The sequence below is a fragment of the Periplaneta americana genome, chromosome 12, assembly GCF_040183065.1.
Source record: "Periplaneta americana isolate PAMFEO1 chromosome 12, P.americana_PAMFEO1_priV1, whole genome shotgun sequence".
Taxonomy (NCBI): domain Eukaryota; kingdom Metazoa; phylum Arthropoda; class Insecta; order Blattodea; family Blattidae; genus Periplaneta; species Periplaneta americana.
The window spans coordinates 41,554,498-41,568,146 of record NC_091128.1 but is presented as its reverse complement, the minus strand read 5'-3'; the positions used below and the strand labels follow the sequence as shown (position 1 = coordinate 41,568,146).

At 36.9% G+C, this 13,649-nt stretch overlaps 1 protein-coding gene across 3 annotated transcripts in view; it reads left to right on the top strand.

The window, feature by feature from the left end:
• Gnpat (dihydroxyacetone phosphate acyltransferase) overlaps positions 1-13,649 on the top strand; it is a 134,567-nt gene that overhangs the window by 52,219 nt on the left and 68,699 nt on the right. For all 3 annotated transcript variants that reach the window (XM_069841141.1, XM_069841143.1, XM_069841142.1), the window contains exons 2-3: positions 295-509; positions 11,865-12,041. In XM_069841141.1, coding sequence (XP_069697242.1) covers positions 295-509; positions 11,865-12,041 — 392 coding nt within the window. The remainder of the gene's footprint in view (positions 1-294; positions 510-11,864; positions 12,042-13,649) is intronic.

Here is a 13,649-nt window from a genome sequence, read left to right as displayed (position 1 = left end):
AATTTCAAAACACACACACTCTTTGACTCTACACTATACCACATGAACGCACCTCACAGGAAACAAAATAAGAGGCGCCAAGACCAACAACGACCAGTTCTGAGGATGACCCATAAATAGATCGAAACATGTAAACGAGGTACGTTGAATTTTAACACATGAAAGTCTTATCATATATATTCCGAAGATTTATTTTTGCTTCCAGCGGACATTTATTGCAATATGATTGGCTGCATTAAATGGCTTTGCCTGTAACTTTTTTTTTTTCAAACGAATTTTCTCTTTTTGTTCCAGGCAGAAAACAACACGTGACGATGGACTTTGAAACAACAAGAAGTATACAGTCTTTCAAGGACATTCTGCTGGATCGGTATGGTACTAGTGACTTCTTATGGATGTCGCGAGATTGGCAGCCTCTACTTCCATATCCACATACTATCAAGACGAACCCAAAAAAAATTAAGCAGGATGTTCTTAGAAGTCCTCGGGTGCAACATGCCATTGAAGAGGTAATATATTTCTATTACAGTGCAGTAACTTATTGAATCTCAAACTTCATCATTATGGCCCGGATTTTGATGAAAAGTCGTCTTTTTTCTGAGTAGTCCGAGATGCTGCATAGTGGCAATTAGGTGCGTTCTCCAAGAAATATGGGGTTTTTATATGTCATCAAAATGCATTTTTTCATGTTTTCCAGATTAAAATAATTTTTTAACATTTATATGTAGTTTTAGGTTATTTTCTTCATTTTATAGATTTTTATAGGTTACCGGTATTTATGAGTATTGTCTGTGGCTAAATGTTCATTTTTTAATTTTTTCAAATTTTTATAGTTGAAGTAGTCTGTAATTTTCTTTATACTGAACAACAATGTAAATTTTATTATCTCAACAATAATTCTGCACTTTCTACAATTTAGTTTCACTCCCGTCAACAATGGGATTTGCTCTCCGCACAGCAACACAGCGTTCGTTATTGCACTCCACAAACGACAATGACAATTTACTTGGACTATTACGAACAACAATGAACTGTTAATCTTAACTAATATTCACAAAGCACTATTTACAACACAGAACTGTCAGTTCTCAGTTCACAGCTCGTTTGTCTTGGCTAGTTCTTCTAGCTCAGTCACTCGCGTTCACAGAATCTCGAACCCCAGACCTTCAGAGACGATCCGCTGCACTTCGAACTCAGGTCCCCCAACTGCGGTCCACTACACTCGAACTCAGGTCCCCCAACTGCGGTCCACTACACTCGAACTCCGGGCTTCAGGCTCCACAGTTACGGACACAACTCAAGTCGCGCTCTGGTCTCGAAGCTGGCTTCACTGCTACTGTCTGGCTTGCTCTCCATTGACTTTAACAACACTGCCTTACTGACTGACTGACTGTCGTTCACTTGCGTCCTCTCCTTTATAACCAAACCATAGTTTCTGGAGAGTTCGCGATCTCGAGATTTCCGCGCGTGTCCATTCTCGAATCATCCGGATATCTCTCCGCTCAGCCGCTGTCGCTCTTTCCCCTTTCTCCCCAAAGCACATGCCCCAGGAAGCAGATGCGCGCGCAACCTGCCCGTCACGGCCGACTTAGCCCTTCCTCCGTCGGTCGTGAGATCGAACCTCACGTGGCCGTCACAATATGTATTAAGTAATAAGTAATAATTACTGTTCTGATAAAGTAGCTGTATCAGGATAGGCATCCTTGGCCCATGCGTTTTCTTTACAAACATTAACTAGGGCTGTACTGTCCATTCACTGATGTTTTAGCTAGGGGCTGGGGAGCGCTCTTCCCAACAGACAATGTTTGTTAACAAAAGGCACGGACCAAGGATGCCTATCCTGATAAAGCTACCACAGTAAGAATTTATGTTAGCGTTTTCCCTCGCATATATTTTAATGAATGATTAAATTCTGTAATTTAAATATAGCACTAAGACAGCAAGCTAAGAAAATCTTATTACAATGTCCCCATAAAGCTGGAAATAACCCTTTAATGGCAGCCTACTTTTTTAAACTTGTTGAAAACATAAGTACTATTTCAATAATGTATGATTTAACAGAATTCTTCTTTAATGTAAAAAACGTTTTATGAATATTTTGTGTCCTACTCTCCCTAAAAAAATATATAAGAATCAGGTTTGGCATCTGGACTCCCCCACTGGAATGGTGTCTGTCCCCATATTGGCATTCCTGTCTGAAAGCATTTCTGTTCCAAACCACCATACAGCCCTGTCATTCTAACTCCCTTTCTCAAATTCTCCCTCTTCCATTAATTTTTTTAGTGGGTTGTTTTACAACTCTTTATTAACTGCTGTGGTTATCTAGTGTCTGAATGACATGAAGGTGAATATGCAAGTGAAATGAGTCCAGGGTTCAGCACCGAAAGTTACCCGGCATTTTCTCCTAATGAGTTGGGGAAAAACTGGAAAAAACCAGGTAACTTGTCAAACCAGGATTTGAACCCGGGTCCGCCCATTTCACGGTTAGGCATGCTAACCGTTACTCCACAGCTGTGGACTTTGATTAATTGTTGTATTGTATTTTGTAGAGCCAACTTCAGCTGTGGTCTTCCACAGCACCTTATTCTTCTGGCATCCACTTGAACTTCTTTTCGTTAATGTTTCTAGTGCCATTCTTCTGATGTGGCCATACCATTTCAGTCTTTTGTTTCCTATTAATCTAAAACAGTTTCCTGCATCATTTCCTTATGATCTCATTAGATACTTTTCATGATTTGGATTTACGAACTGCAAGCCTTATAAAATGCATTTTTGTGGCAAGTAACTTATTCCTTTCTCTTTGGTTTCATTTGTCGCGCTTTACATCCATATATCCATATCTAGAACGTAATTTTTCTATAGTGTAGTTATACAGGGTGTTCAGTTCGAATGTACATAATTTTAGTTGCCTGTAAAAAGTTAGTTTAAAGATGTAATGCAACAGAAGATGCCATGTGGGTGGAAAACTCGTGAAGTTTTGTAACATTTTTAATTACCACCAAAAGATGAGCAAAGAATATGTCATGAGCTTCTGTATTAAGTTACAGCGGTGTTATCACAGGAACGCGTGTAGGTATGCTCTGGTTTGCTGAGTTAAAATCCATTGTTAGCACACGAAGAAGATTTAGGCGAATGTTTAATCGAGATGCACCGACTCCTAAAAGAATAAAGAAATGGCATGACACATTTCTAGCTACTGAAAATGTGCAAAAGAAGGTTGGTGGCGGCCGTAAAATATTGGAAGTCACAATGGAAAACATTCGAGCAGCATTGGAAAGGAACCCCATAAATCAGCCAGGCGAACTTCACAAGAGTTGCAAATTCCAACAACACTTCACCGAATTGTACATCGCAGCCAGAGACGTTAAGGATCTTCGGGAGCACATCATTGCAGCCATCGCCAACGTGACTTCTCAGTACGTACATGCCACGTATATGGCAGAAAATTTGTGTACCGGCTTGATGTCGTCACTGTAACTGCTGGAGCACATACAGAACTGTGGTGATTTGTTTAAACGAAATTTGCGTTTTCCTTTCAGTCAAAATATGTTGTTTCATTATATCTTTAACCTTTAACTCTATATAGGCAATTGAAATTAGGTACTTTCCAGCAGAACACTCTGTATTATTCATTGCTGTGTTGCGTTGTGTAACTATTTTTCTAATTAACTACTCAGATCAAATAAGATTTTCCTCGAATCTGCACAATTAAATGTTTGAGACGTATTTCCTGTTGTGATGTTATCATTATCATTATTATTATTATTGTTGTTGTTGTTATTATTATTATTATTATTATTATTATTATTATTATTAGTCCGTATAGGTCAGTTTCTATCTGATGCTTTTCCAATTCACTGCGGGCTAAAGCAGGGAGATGCACTATCACCTTTACTTTTTAACTTCGCTCTAGAATATGCCATTAGGAAAGTTCAGGATAACAGGCAGGGTTTGGAATTGAACGGGTTACATCAGCTTCTTGTCTATGCGGATGACGTGAATATGTTAGGAGAAAATACACAAACGATTAGGGAAAACACGGAAATTTTACTTGAAGCAAGTAGAGCGATCGGTTTGGAAGTAAATCCCGAAAAGACAAAGTATATGATTATGTCTCGTGACCAGAATATTGTACGAAATGGAAATATAAAAATTGGAGATTTATCCTTCGAAGAGGTGGAAAAATTCAAATATCTTGGAGCAACAGTAACAAATATAAATGACACTCGGGAGGAAATTAAACGCAGAATAAATATGGGAAATGCGTGTTATTATTCGGTTGAGAAGCTCTTATCATCCAGTCTGCTGTCCAAAAATCTGAAAGTTAGAATTTATAAAACAGTTATATTACCGGTTCTTCTGTATGGTTGTGAAACTTGGACTCTCACTCTGAGAGAGGAACATAGGTTCAGGGTGTTTGAGAATAAGGTGCCAAGGAAAATATTTGGGGCTAAGCGGGATGAAGTTACAGGAGAATGGAGAAAGTTACACAACACAGAACTGCACGCATTGTATTCTTCACCTGACATAATTAGGAACATAAAATCGAGACGTTTGAGATGGGCAGGGCATGTAGCACGTATGGGCGAATCCAGAAATGCATATAGAGTGTTAGTTGGGAGACCGGAGGGAAAAAGACCTTTAGGGAGGCCGAGACGTAGATGGGAGGATAATATTAAAATGGATTTGAGGGAGGTGGGGTATGATGATAGAGACTGGATTAATCTTGCACAGGATAGGGACCGCTGGCGGGCTTATGTGAGGGCGGCAATGAACCTTCGGGTTCCTTAAAAGCCATTTGTAAGTAAGTAAGTATTATTATTATTATTTGACTTTACTTATGCATGATATATCCTTACTTGTTATTTAACATCTTTTATTATTTGTTAGATATTGCTATTTATTTTGTTGCATTTGGTCAACGATTAATGTTGACTATTATATTGATTGTATTTCATCTCGCTGCCATTTTCTGTCATTCATTTTCATCATCATTTATTATGTTTTTTGTACCTTGTGCTAAACTGTAATTGGCCTTGTGCTGTTGTTTTGCACGTTAATATTCTAAGTAAATAGTCTTTGTGCTGTGTTAAATAGTTGCCTTGCGTAGTGGTACCAGCCGCGCTAATCATAGCTTTTATCATCCATGGAGTCCACACCTGTGGAGTAACGGCCAGCGCGTCTGGCTGCGAAACCAGGTGGCCCGGGTTCGAAACCCGGTCGGGACAATTTACCTGGTTGAGGTTTTTTCCGGGGTTTTCTCTCAACCCAATACGAGCAAATGCTGGGTAACTTTCGGTGCTGGACCCCGGACTCATTTCACCGGCATTATCACCTTCATATCATTCAGACGCTAAATAACCTAGATGTTGATACAGCGTCGTAAAATAACCCAATAAAATAAAATAAAAAAATCATCCATGGATACTTATTCCTTAATGATGCTGAATTTAGATAGCCGTAAAATCATGAGCTTATAATCTCTCGAATTTGAAATATTTATTTAACATTGTAAATCTGTGCTATCATAGAAAAAACGTTGTATGATAAACATTCCTAAACTTATCTTTTCGGCAGGCGTGTAAAGTTTGTAAAACGAGATTTTACTTACACTGTGCCAAAAAGATAACTTTTTCGAACTTGTATCATAAATAACTATTACTGTGAGAGATTTTTAACTCTTGTACTGTAAAGCAAGCTAGATAAGGCTGTAGTCTATCTCCTCTGTTGTTTATATAGGCCTATTTTGTCCACACCTGTGGAGTAACGGCCAGCGCGTCTGGCTGCGAAACCAGGTGGCCCGGGTTCGAATCCCGGTCGGGGCAAGTTACCTGGTTGAGGTTTTTTCCGAGGTTTTCCCTCAACCCAATACGAGCAAATGCTGGGTAACTTTCGGTGCTGGACCTTGGACTCATTTCACCAGCATTATCACCTTCATATCATTCAGACGCTAAATAACCTAGATGTTGATACAGCGTCGTAAAATAACCCAATAAAATAAAAAATAGGCCTATTTTATACATGAATAATGTTATTAAAATACGGAAACAGAATTATAATGCTGGAATGCAATTTAATCTAAATGTATGACTAGATATGCTGCTCTTTGCTGGCGATCAGACTATCGTTGCAAAATTAGAAGATAATTTACAGCGATCTGCAGTGGCGGCTCGTGAATTTGTGGATTGGGGGAGCTGCAGTAGATTTTGCTACATACAAATTTCACTTCTCGATATCATTACTAATAAGTATAGGACAAAAATAAATGCACTACATATCGAAAAATCAAAACTTCCTGACTTAGTTGGGAGATGTCTGTGGGACCATTTGCTAATCCCTAAGAAAAACTAATACCATCGATTTCAGTCTGAATTTCAGATCGGCGGACACTCAACTTACAATCTACCAGTTCATGCTGAATTGTCTTAGAATAACCTTAAACAGTGGCATGTTCCAAATGATTTTTGAGAAGCTCGTTTAGATTACTCACGAACTGTAGCAACCTACGAAATACACCAGGGTTTTTCGAATCGTTTTTTCATCATGTCCCCTAAGGGGAAGTTCATATTGGCCACAAAATCAGTATTTTTAAAATAATTTCATGATTTTTTTCTCATTTCTTGATTATCTTTGAGAATGTTTGTTCTGTTCGCTTCACTTAGTTGCGCAGCAATATTAGTTTTGCCTAACATTGCCAATGAAACAACATTTTTAGGTGAGACAGCGAAGATTCGTGATTTTTAATTTTTAGGAGCAAATGTCCTAAATCTGTCACACTACTCCTAGTCTATGCAGTATCACCACCGAAGAGGAGGCAAGGAAAACAAAATACAGAATTTTTTTTTGTTCACATCCACGTAACACAAATGCTTAGCGTAAATTTCATTGTTATACTTCCTTACATATATGCACTATTTCGGCTGGATGAAGCTTGAATAAGATTTAAGTCGGGTAACGGACGACCATTTAATTTCATTTCATTACATCAATCTTCTCATGCTTGCACATTTGCATTGGTTAAGTTACGGTACTAAGACGTCACACCAAAGCAACACTCAGATATACTGATGGTTAACAATGTTCTAAAAGTGGAAAATAAGTCTCTTTCGTATTTTACGTGCTATATTAAAAGGATTCTACTCGTGCAATCATTTTGAGTTAAGGCAAATATTAGGTTCTGCTGGAGGCTGGATATATACGTAATAATAAGGCAAAAGAGAATATTAATTTCGTCATATTAACTCGATAAGATTCTACAACAGTAAGTATGTGAAGAGAAAATAAAAATTTTGTCATTAAGTTTCAAGGGAATATAGAATCCATTTGACGCAGCATTACAATAGCGGTGTAGGAGGAGAGGAAATATCCCTTGTGGCCTGGCTCTGCAAGCCACTGCAGCGAAATATGGGTTTTAAACAGCGGCAGTTTCCCTCTGCTTCCCTTCACCTCTCTACCTCCTGACCATCAAGACACACTCTCCGTGAGCTGTCCCACCCTGCAGATCCCAGGACGACTTTGAATGCAGTGTCAATTCCAATACAGTCGACGCGCAAAAAGATTATGCATAAGATAATAGTACATATTCCCGGCCAGATGAAATATAAAGCAATTTACCAATAAAAGCAGTAACAATTCTTCTACAGATTAAAATAAATATTATTTTTATTTTCCTGTCAAAGCAGGGAGTGCTGCAGCTCCGCAGCTCTTATGGACGGGCCACCCCTGGCGATCTGTTTATAAAGTGCAGTATATTACCGGCGGTGTTATGTCAGTCAAACTTCAAAATTCGTGAAAGTTACACTGTAATTAATAATTTATTTAACCCTCTCAAATACATAAACACACATAAGGCATTGAGTCCACAAAGCACTTGCATGAGTAGCTTATGACAGTGAGACTTGGACTATAAGGAAGGAGGATGAGAGAAGGCTGATGGTGGCCAAGATGAGATTCATGAGGCAGGATGCTCATTATTTGAACACGGACGATATTCTGAAAGAACTAAAAATTGTCTGTTGTCCAATATACAGAATAGTACAAACATCAGTGGTAGGAGTGTGTCGAGAGAATAAACGCCGTCTGATTGCATAATCGTATTCTGTTACATGTCCCAAAAGGATGTACAAAGTAGAAATTTGGGAAGATCCAGAAAATGGGAGGAGACCATACAGTATGTCGACAATGATGATGGCGCTGATAATGATGATTATTATTCATTCATTCATTCATAGTGTTCTGCCCAAGGAGAGGTCTTTGGCTGCAAGCCCAGCATTCACTAATCTTCCCTCTTTTTTGCCTTCCTCTTAGGCCGGATGCTCACAGAAAGAGATGCGACGCGGCGAGGCGAGACGCGACGTTTTGCTTTGTTAACGCCTCGCGATCTGCTCGCGACAACTGATTTGCTGGCTGTGTGGGTTTAGAAAACTGGCCTAGGCTAGAAAATGGCGTCAATGAAAGAGGACTGTCTATATGAGAAATTCCATTGTATATTTGGTTATTATTTCCTAAGGATGCCTAATACGCCTAAAAATCTATAGAATTTAAATAATCTTAAAATTAAATACTACTAATGTAGTGCACAAACGTCATTTTGTATGTTTATGACTACTTCACAACTCACAATAAAGAAAAATAGTATATTAAATCAATAATGAATGAAAGTATAGAGCGTAGAAGTAGGCCTACTACAAATTATTATTATCAATATTATTATCCACCTGGTGCTTTCATCTCACTTGCAATTTCTCACACATATTTTTAGAAACCACATTATTATCGTGATATATATTACAAAGATTTTATAGAACGTATATTTCCTGTACTAAAACAACTAATTTATCCGCATCGAGTTCCATTATGAATAATGTGCACTACACAACAACAGTAGTGTTTGTAGATGGTGAAAGCGTGGAATCATAGCCACCACTAACGCATGCGCAGTACACTGCAGCTATCAGATAGTCTCCTCGCGACGAACTTCTAGCAGTCATTCGATGTTGTCTCCTCGTGTCTGTTCGCGTCGCACCGCACTGCGTCTGATTCTGTGTGCACTACGTAATAAGAAATCAATGGGAGACGAAGTACCATGAGACAAAATGTCGCGTCGCGCCGCGTCTGATTCTGTGTGCACTCGGCCCTTCGCATATGATCTATATATATCTTAATATTGTCTATGATCTTTTTCTGCCCCAAACTTTTCCCCCGTTCACCATTCCTTCCAGTGCATCCTTAGTAGGCAGTTTCTTCTTAGCCAGTGACCCAGCCAATTTATTTTTCTCTTCCTAATCAGTTTCAGCATTATTCTTTCTTCCCCACTCTTTCTAGCACTGCTTCATTTCTTGTTTTGTCCATTTCACACGCTCCATTTTTCTCGATATCTACATTTCAAATGTTTCTGTTCGTTTCTCTTCACTTCGGCATAATGTCTAGGTTTCTGCCCCATACAATGCCACACTCCACACAAAGCACTTCACTAGTCTCATCCTTTGTTCTTTTTCCAGTTGTCCGCAGAAAATGCTCTTTTTCTGTTAAAAGCTTTCTTTGTCATTGTTATCCTCCTTTTGACAGTCGCCCTCGGTAGCGCAGTTGGTATAGTGCTAGCCTTCTATGCTCGAGGTTGCGGGTTCGATTCCAGCCGAGGTCGATGGCATTTAAGTGTGTTTAAATGCGACAGGCTCATGTCAGTAGATTTACTGGCATGTAAAAACTCCTGTGGGACAAAAATTCCGGCACACTGACGACGCTGATATAACCTCTGCAGTTGCGAGCATCGTTAAATAAACCATAATTCTGTTCTATCCTTTTGACGTTCTACCAGCAGCTCATGTTAGTACATACAGTACATCCCAAGTATTTGAAAATATGAATATTGAAGAGCATTGCCAATCAGATTAATAAAAAATTCGTGGATGTCACAAAATGACTTTAATTAATACTCTTAAATTAAATTGGCGTATTCCTTTAATCTTCATCTTGATTTGTTGAAAAAAACCCAAAACACAATCTGATTTCATGCAAATTTGTATATCGATGGCTTACTTCTAAAACCTCATAAGTGCAATTTTCCCCGAATGTTGATGTCTGCATATTTTCGAATTGTGCCTGTTGATAACACTTCTTAAGTCTAAAAGTGTTTTTGTATTTTACAAATAACAAGTGCATAATAGTTTTTAGATGGGTTATAAAAAGAATAAGAACTTAATTTGGTGTCCTGTAGAATTTTGTCAAACACAGTTACGAGGTTTTAGAAGTAAGCTAGCGATATTTTAGATGGAAAACGGTTATAATGGCGTGTTAATGCTGTTGCTGGTCTATAGAACTGTTGGCCATAAAGAGTCAATTTCTTTTTCTGAAATCTATTAGTGTGCTACAGTAGGTCAATTTAACATAGTGCACAAAAAGCATGACAAGTGTGAAGGAAGGAAAGAAGAAAGACGAGAAGTGGACACTATATAACAAGTTTGCGCGATTAAAAATTTTCTTCTGAGAGTAATGCCAGCTTGGCAGCTTTATAATAATAATAATAATAATAATAATAATAATACTGTAATAATAATGGCTTTATTTAACCTTACGGCCTTAACTTACACTCAACCAGGATTAAAAGTTGCGTACATAGTTGAAGATAGAACTGGATCAGAATTAAGTAATTACATACTGATACTATTTAGATACATAATGAGATCAAAAGAGGTAGTTACATAAAAATTTACCTCATAAAATAAAAATAAACATAGTGGAATATATATTAATGTTGGTAGAATTAAATACGAATCACACAAAAACAGAACCGATAATTCAATAAAAAATGTACACAGTAAAAATAAAAATAAACACATTGGAATACATATTAGTATTAGATTACAAGTAAGTAGGATTCACACAATTAAACCAGAAACCGACAATTGAATAAAATGTACACAATAAAAAAATAGACTTATAGTAATAATAAACAACACAGTAATAAAAAAACAACACAGTATATCAACTGGTAGTGAATATTTTGAACGGTTGTAAAATGAAGGATTCATCATAATTATGAATTGTGAAAAATAGGTCGTGTTTACTAAAAGACGAACATGTCTTTCTTATAGCATTCTATACTATGTATTAACACTTACTTTATCATGTAAATTAGCACTTGGAGAAATATTAAATGACCTTCATCGTGTTCAAGACTACGAATTGTTAGTCGAGGTCACCAAATAATTAGTACTTTTCATTCTTTATAAACCAACATTTCCTTGGAAGTAACCCACGTGCTGTTCTCATTCAAATGTAACACACATGTTACACAACTCTTAACATCCTTTTTAAAGGCAATGAGCCGCTAACATGGCTATAATGAAGGTATATTAGAAAGATAACGCAATTAAATGTGAAGTCCTCGTAAAAATCTTTTTATCAACCACAAATCTCTCAGCATCTGCCAAGAATTTAATTTAATCTGACAGTTGTGCAATGATTGGATCACTCTTTATTTCAAATGTTTTAAGTAAGTATAGTGAAATGAATCTGTCTTAAATATTCATTGTATATTTTTCTGGCTATAAGAAATTACCATTAACAATAGTGATAGAGCCTGTTGAAGTTAATTTTTTTAGTTAATATCTTATTTAATTTTATTCAAAGCAATAAACATGCAATATATATGTATATTTGCTGTGAATTTTTTAAGGTCAAAAACTATTATTTCGTTGGTTAATTAATAATCCATATTATAATGTGACTAAATTTCTGGATTCTGATGTTGACTTTTGTTTTTAATTTGTGTATTTTGTCTTGACACTGTCCATATGATTTATACTTAATGATCATGGAAATAAAAAATCGTTTAATCATTTAATGGAATTGTATTGTTTCAGATAAGTGAGGAGAAAGGTATACCAAAAGAGCAACTGTACAAGACCGTGCAGAGTATATTGGAAGAGATAGGCTACAATCGTCAGTTACCAGTGGTCCGCTGGTTAGGAGTGTTGTTGCTCAAAGTACTCAAGAGAACCTGTAATGGATTGTTCGTGAATGAAGCTAATATTAATAGGGTATGTTATTTGTTGGTGCTTAAATTATTTGGACAAGTTGAAACAGTAGTAGCCTACATGAAGCATTTTGTAAGAGTTACTAGACCGTAAGAAGTAATTAAATGCAAATATTAACTTCAGCAATACCATTGAAATTATTAAGAATTCCCTGAAGTTGTGTTATTCCAAAAGTTTCATTGAGATTATGAAAGTATGAAGTCATTTGCATGCTCCACACCTAACTCGTCTAGTTTATTAGATACATCGAACTTTGTTAATTCGAAGTTGAAGGGATCATTAAAAAAATCGAATTATCCAAGATTTATAACTAGACAACTTTCAATATTGCTTTCTTACTTTCTATGCAAGAAGCATTTCGATTGAAATATACCAAGTTTTTCGAGAGAAATGGCCCAAACCAACCAATTAAGTTTATGAGGCCTTCATGGAAATCGTACCCAGAACCTTTTGTATAAAAAAAATCAATACATTGAGAACAAAACTATATTTTTTTTTTCAGATTTTTTTTACAACATTGTCAAAATACAGGACATTCGAAGCTTTTTTTTTTTTTATAAAAGCTTGATACTTTTCTTTTTTAGCATTTAATCTTTGATTCATGCAAAATTCATCAAGTTTATTGAGCAATTGAAAAATTGTTGCCCTTCAACATAACACCCTAATTCCTGGATGTGGTCCATGGCCTGGATGATTGTAGGGATTGATTTCTGAGATTTTCTGGCCCTTCTTCATTTGAAGACAGGGGTGAGAGTCTGCTTGCGTTATATGGCAGGCTGATTTTCGTAATTTCGTTTGATTTCAATTCGAGATATAAAAAAAAATCTAATTACAGACGATTTTTTTACATTGTGTTGTGTAGAAATGTCAAGGGGCCATGTGAAAAGTTCGAATTATTTATGATTTCGAATTTAGACAAGTTCGAATGTAACCCTTTTTTTTATACACACATGGTCATCCACAACTGGAAAAGTTATCAGAATTCCACATTCTTACACAAAACATCAAAGAATTCTACATTCTTACACAAAACATGAAACACCTTACAGAATCTGTGCAAAGATGAGTCAAGATTTTCTTCATTGCAAAGGCAGAGCATGTTACTAGTTGGTGTGCCTGGCTTATTGTACAGAAGAAGGTCGTTGGTTAACTTCAGATTTATAGTGAGAATCACGTAAGAACAGTTCCTAAGCAGCAAATATTTACGTCTTGTCAGTGTTGTCAACTGTTACCAGATATCACCATACGAAGTAAAATCATGATCCTGCATACTGAAAAACTTACTTACTGTACTTTACCTTTATGTTGGGAGGTTATTCTAGAATTCAATAATTTGTAACATATTTTCGTAGGCAAACTATACGAGAAAGAGATCAACATGTTAGGTATTTTATCTGACAATATGAAATTCATTGGGTTGACTAAACGATTGATTCATGAGACCTAACCTAAAATGTGTGTGTGCGTGCGTGCGTGCGCGCGCGCATGCTCTGGATTGAACAGTGAAGTCATCATCCTTCTTGCTTCCCAATATTTTGATGGAAGGTCCACAAATGTCCTAAGAGTTTCACAATTAGCCAGGTGCTCCATCTCCATGTCCTCTTCTCTGGT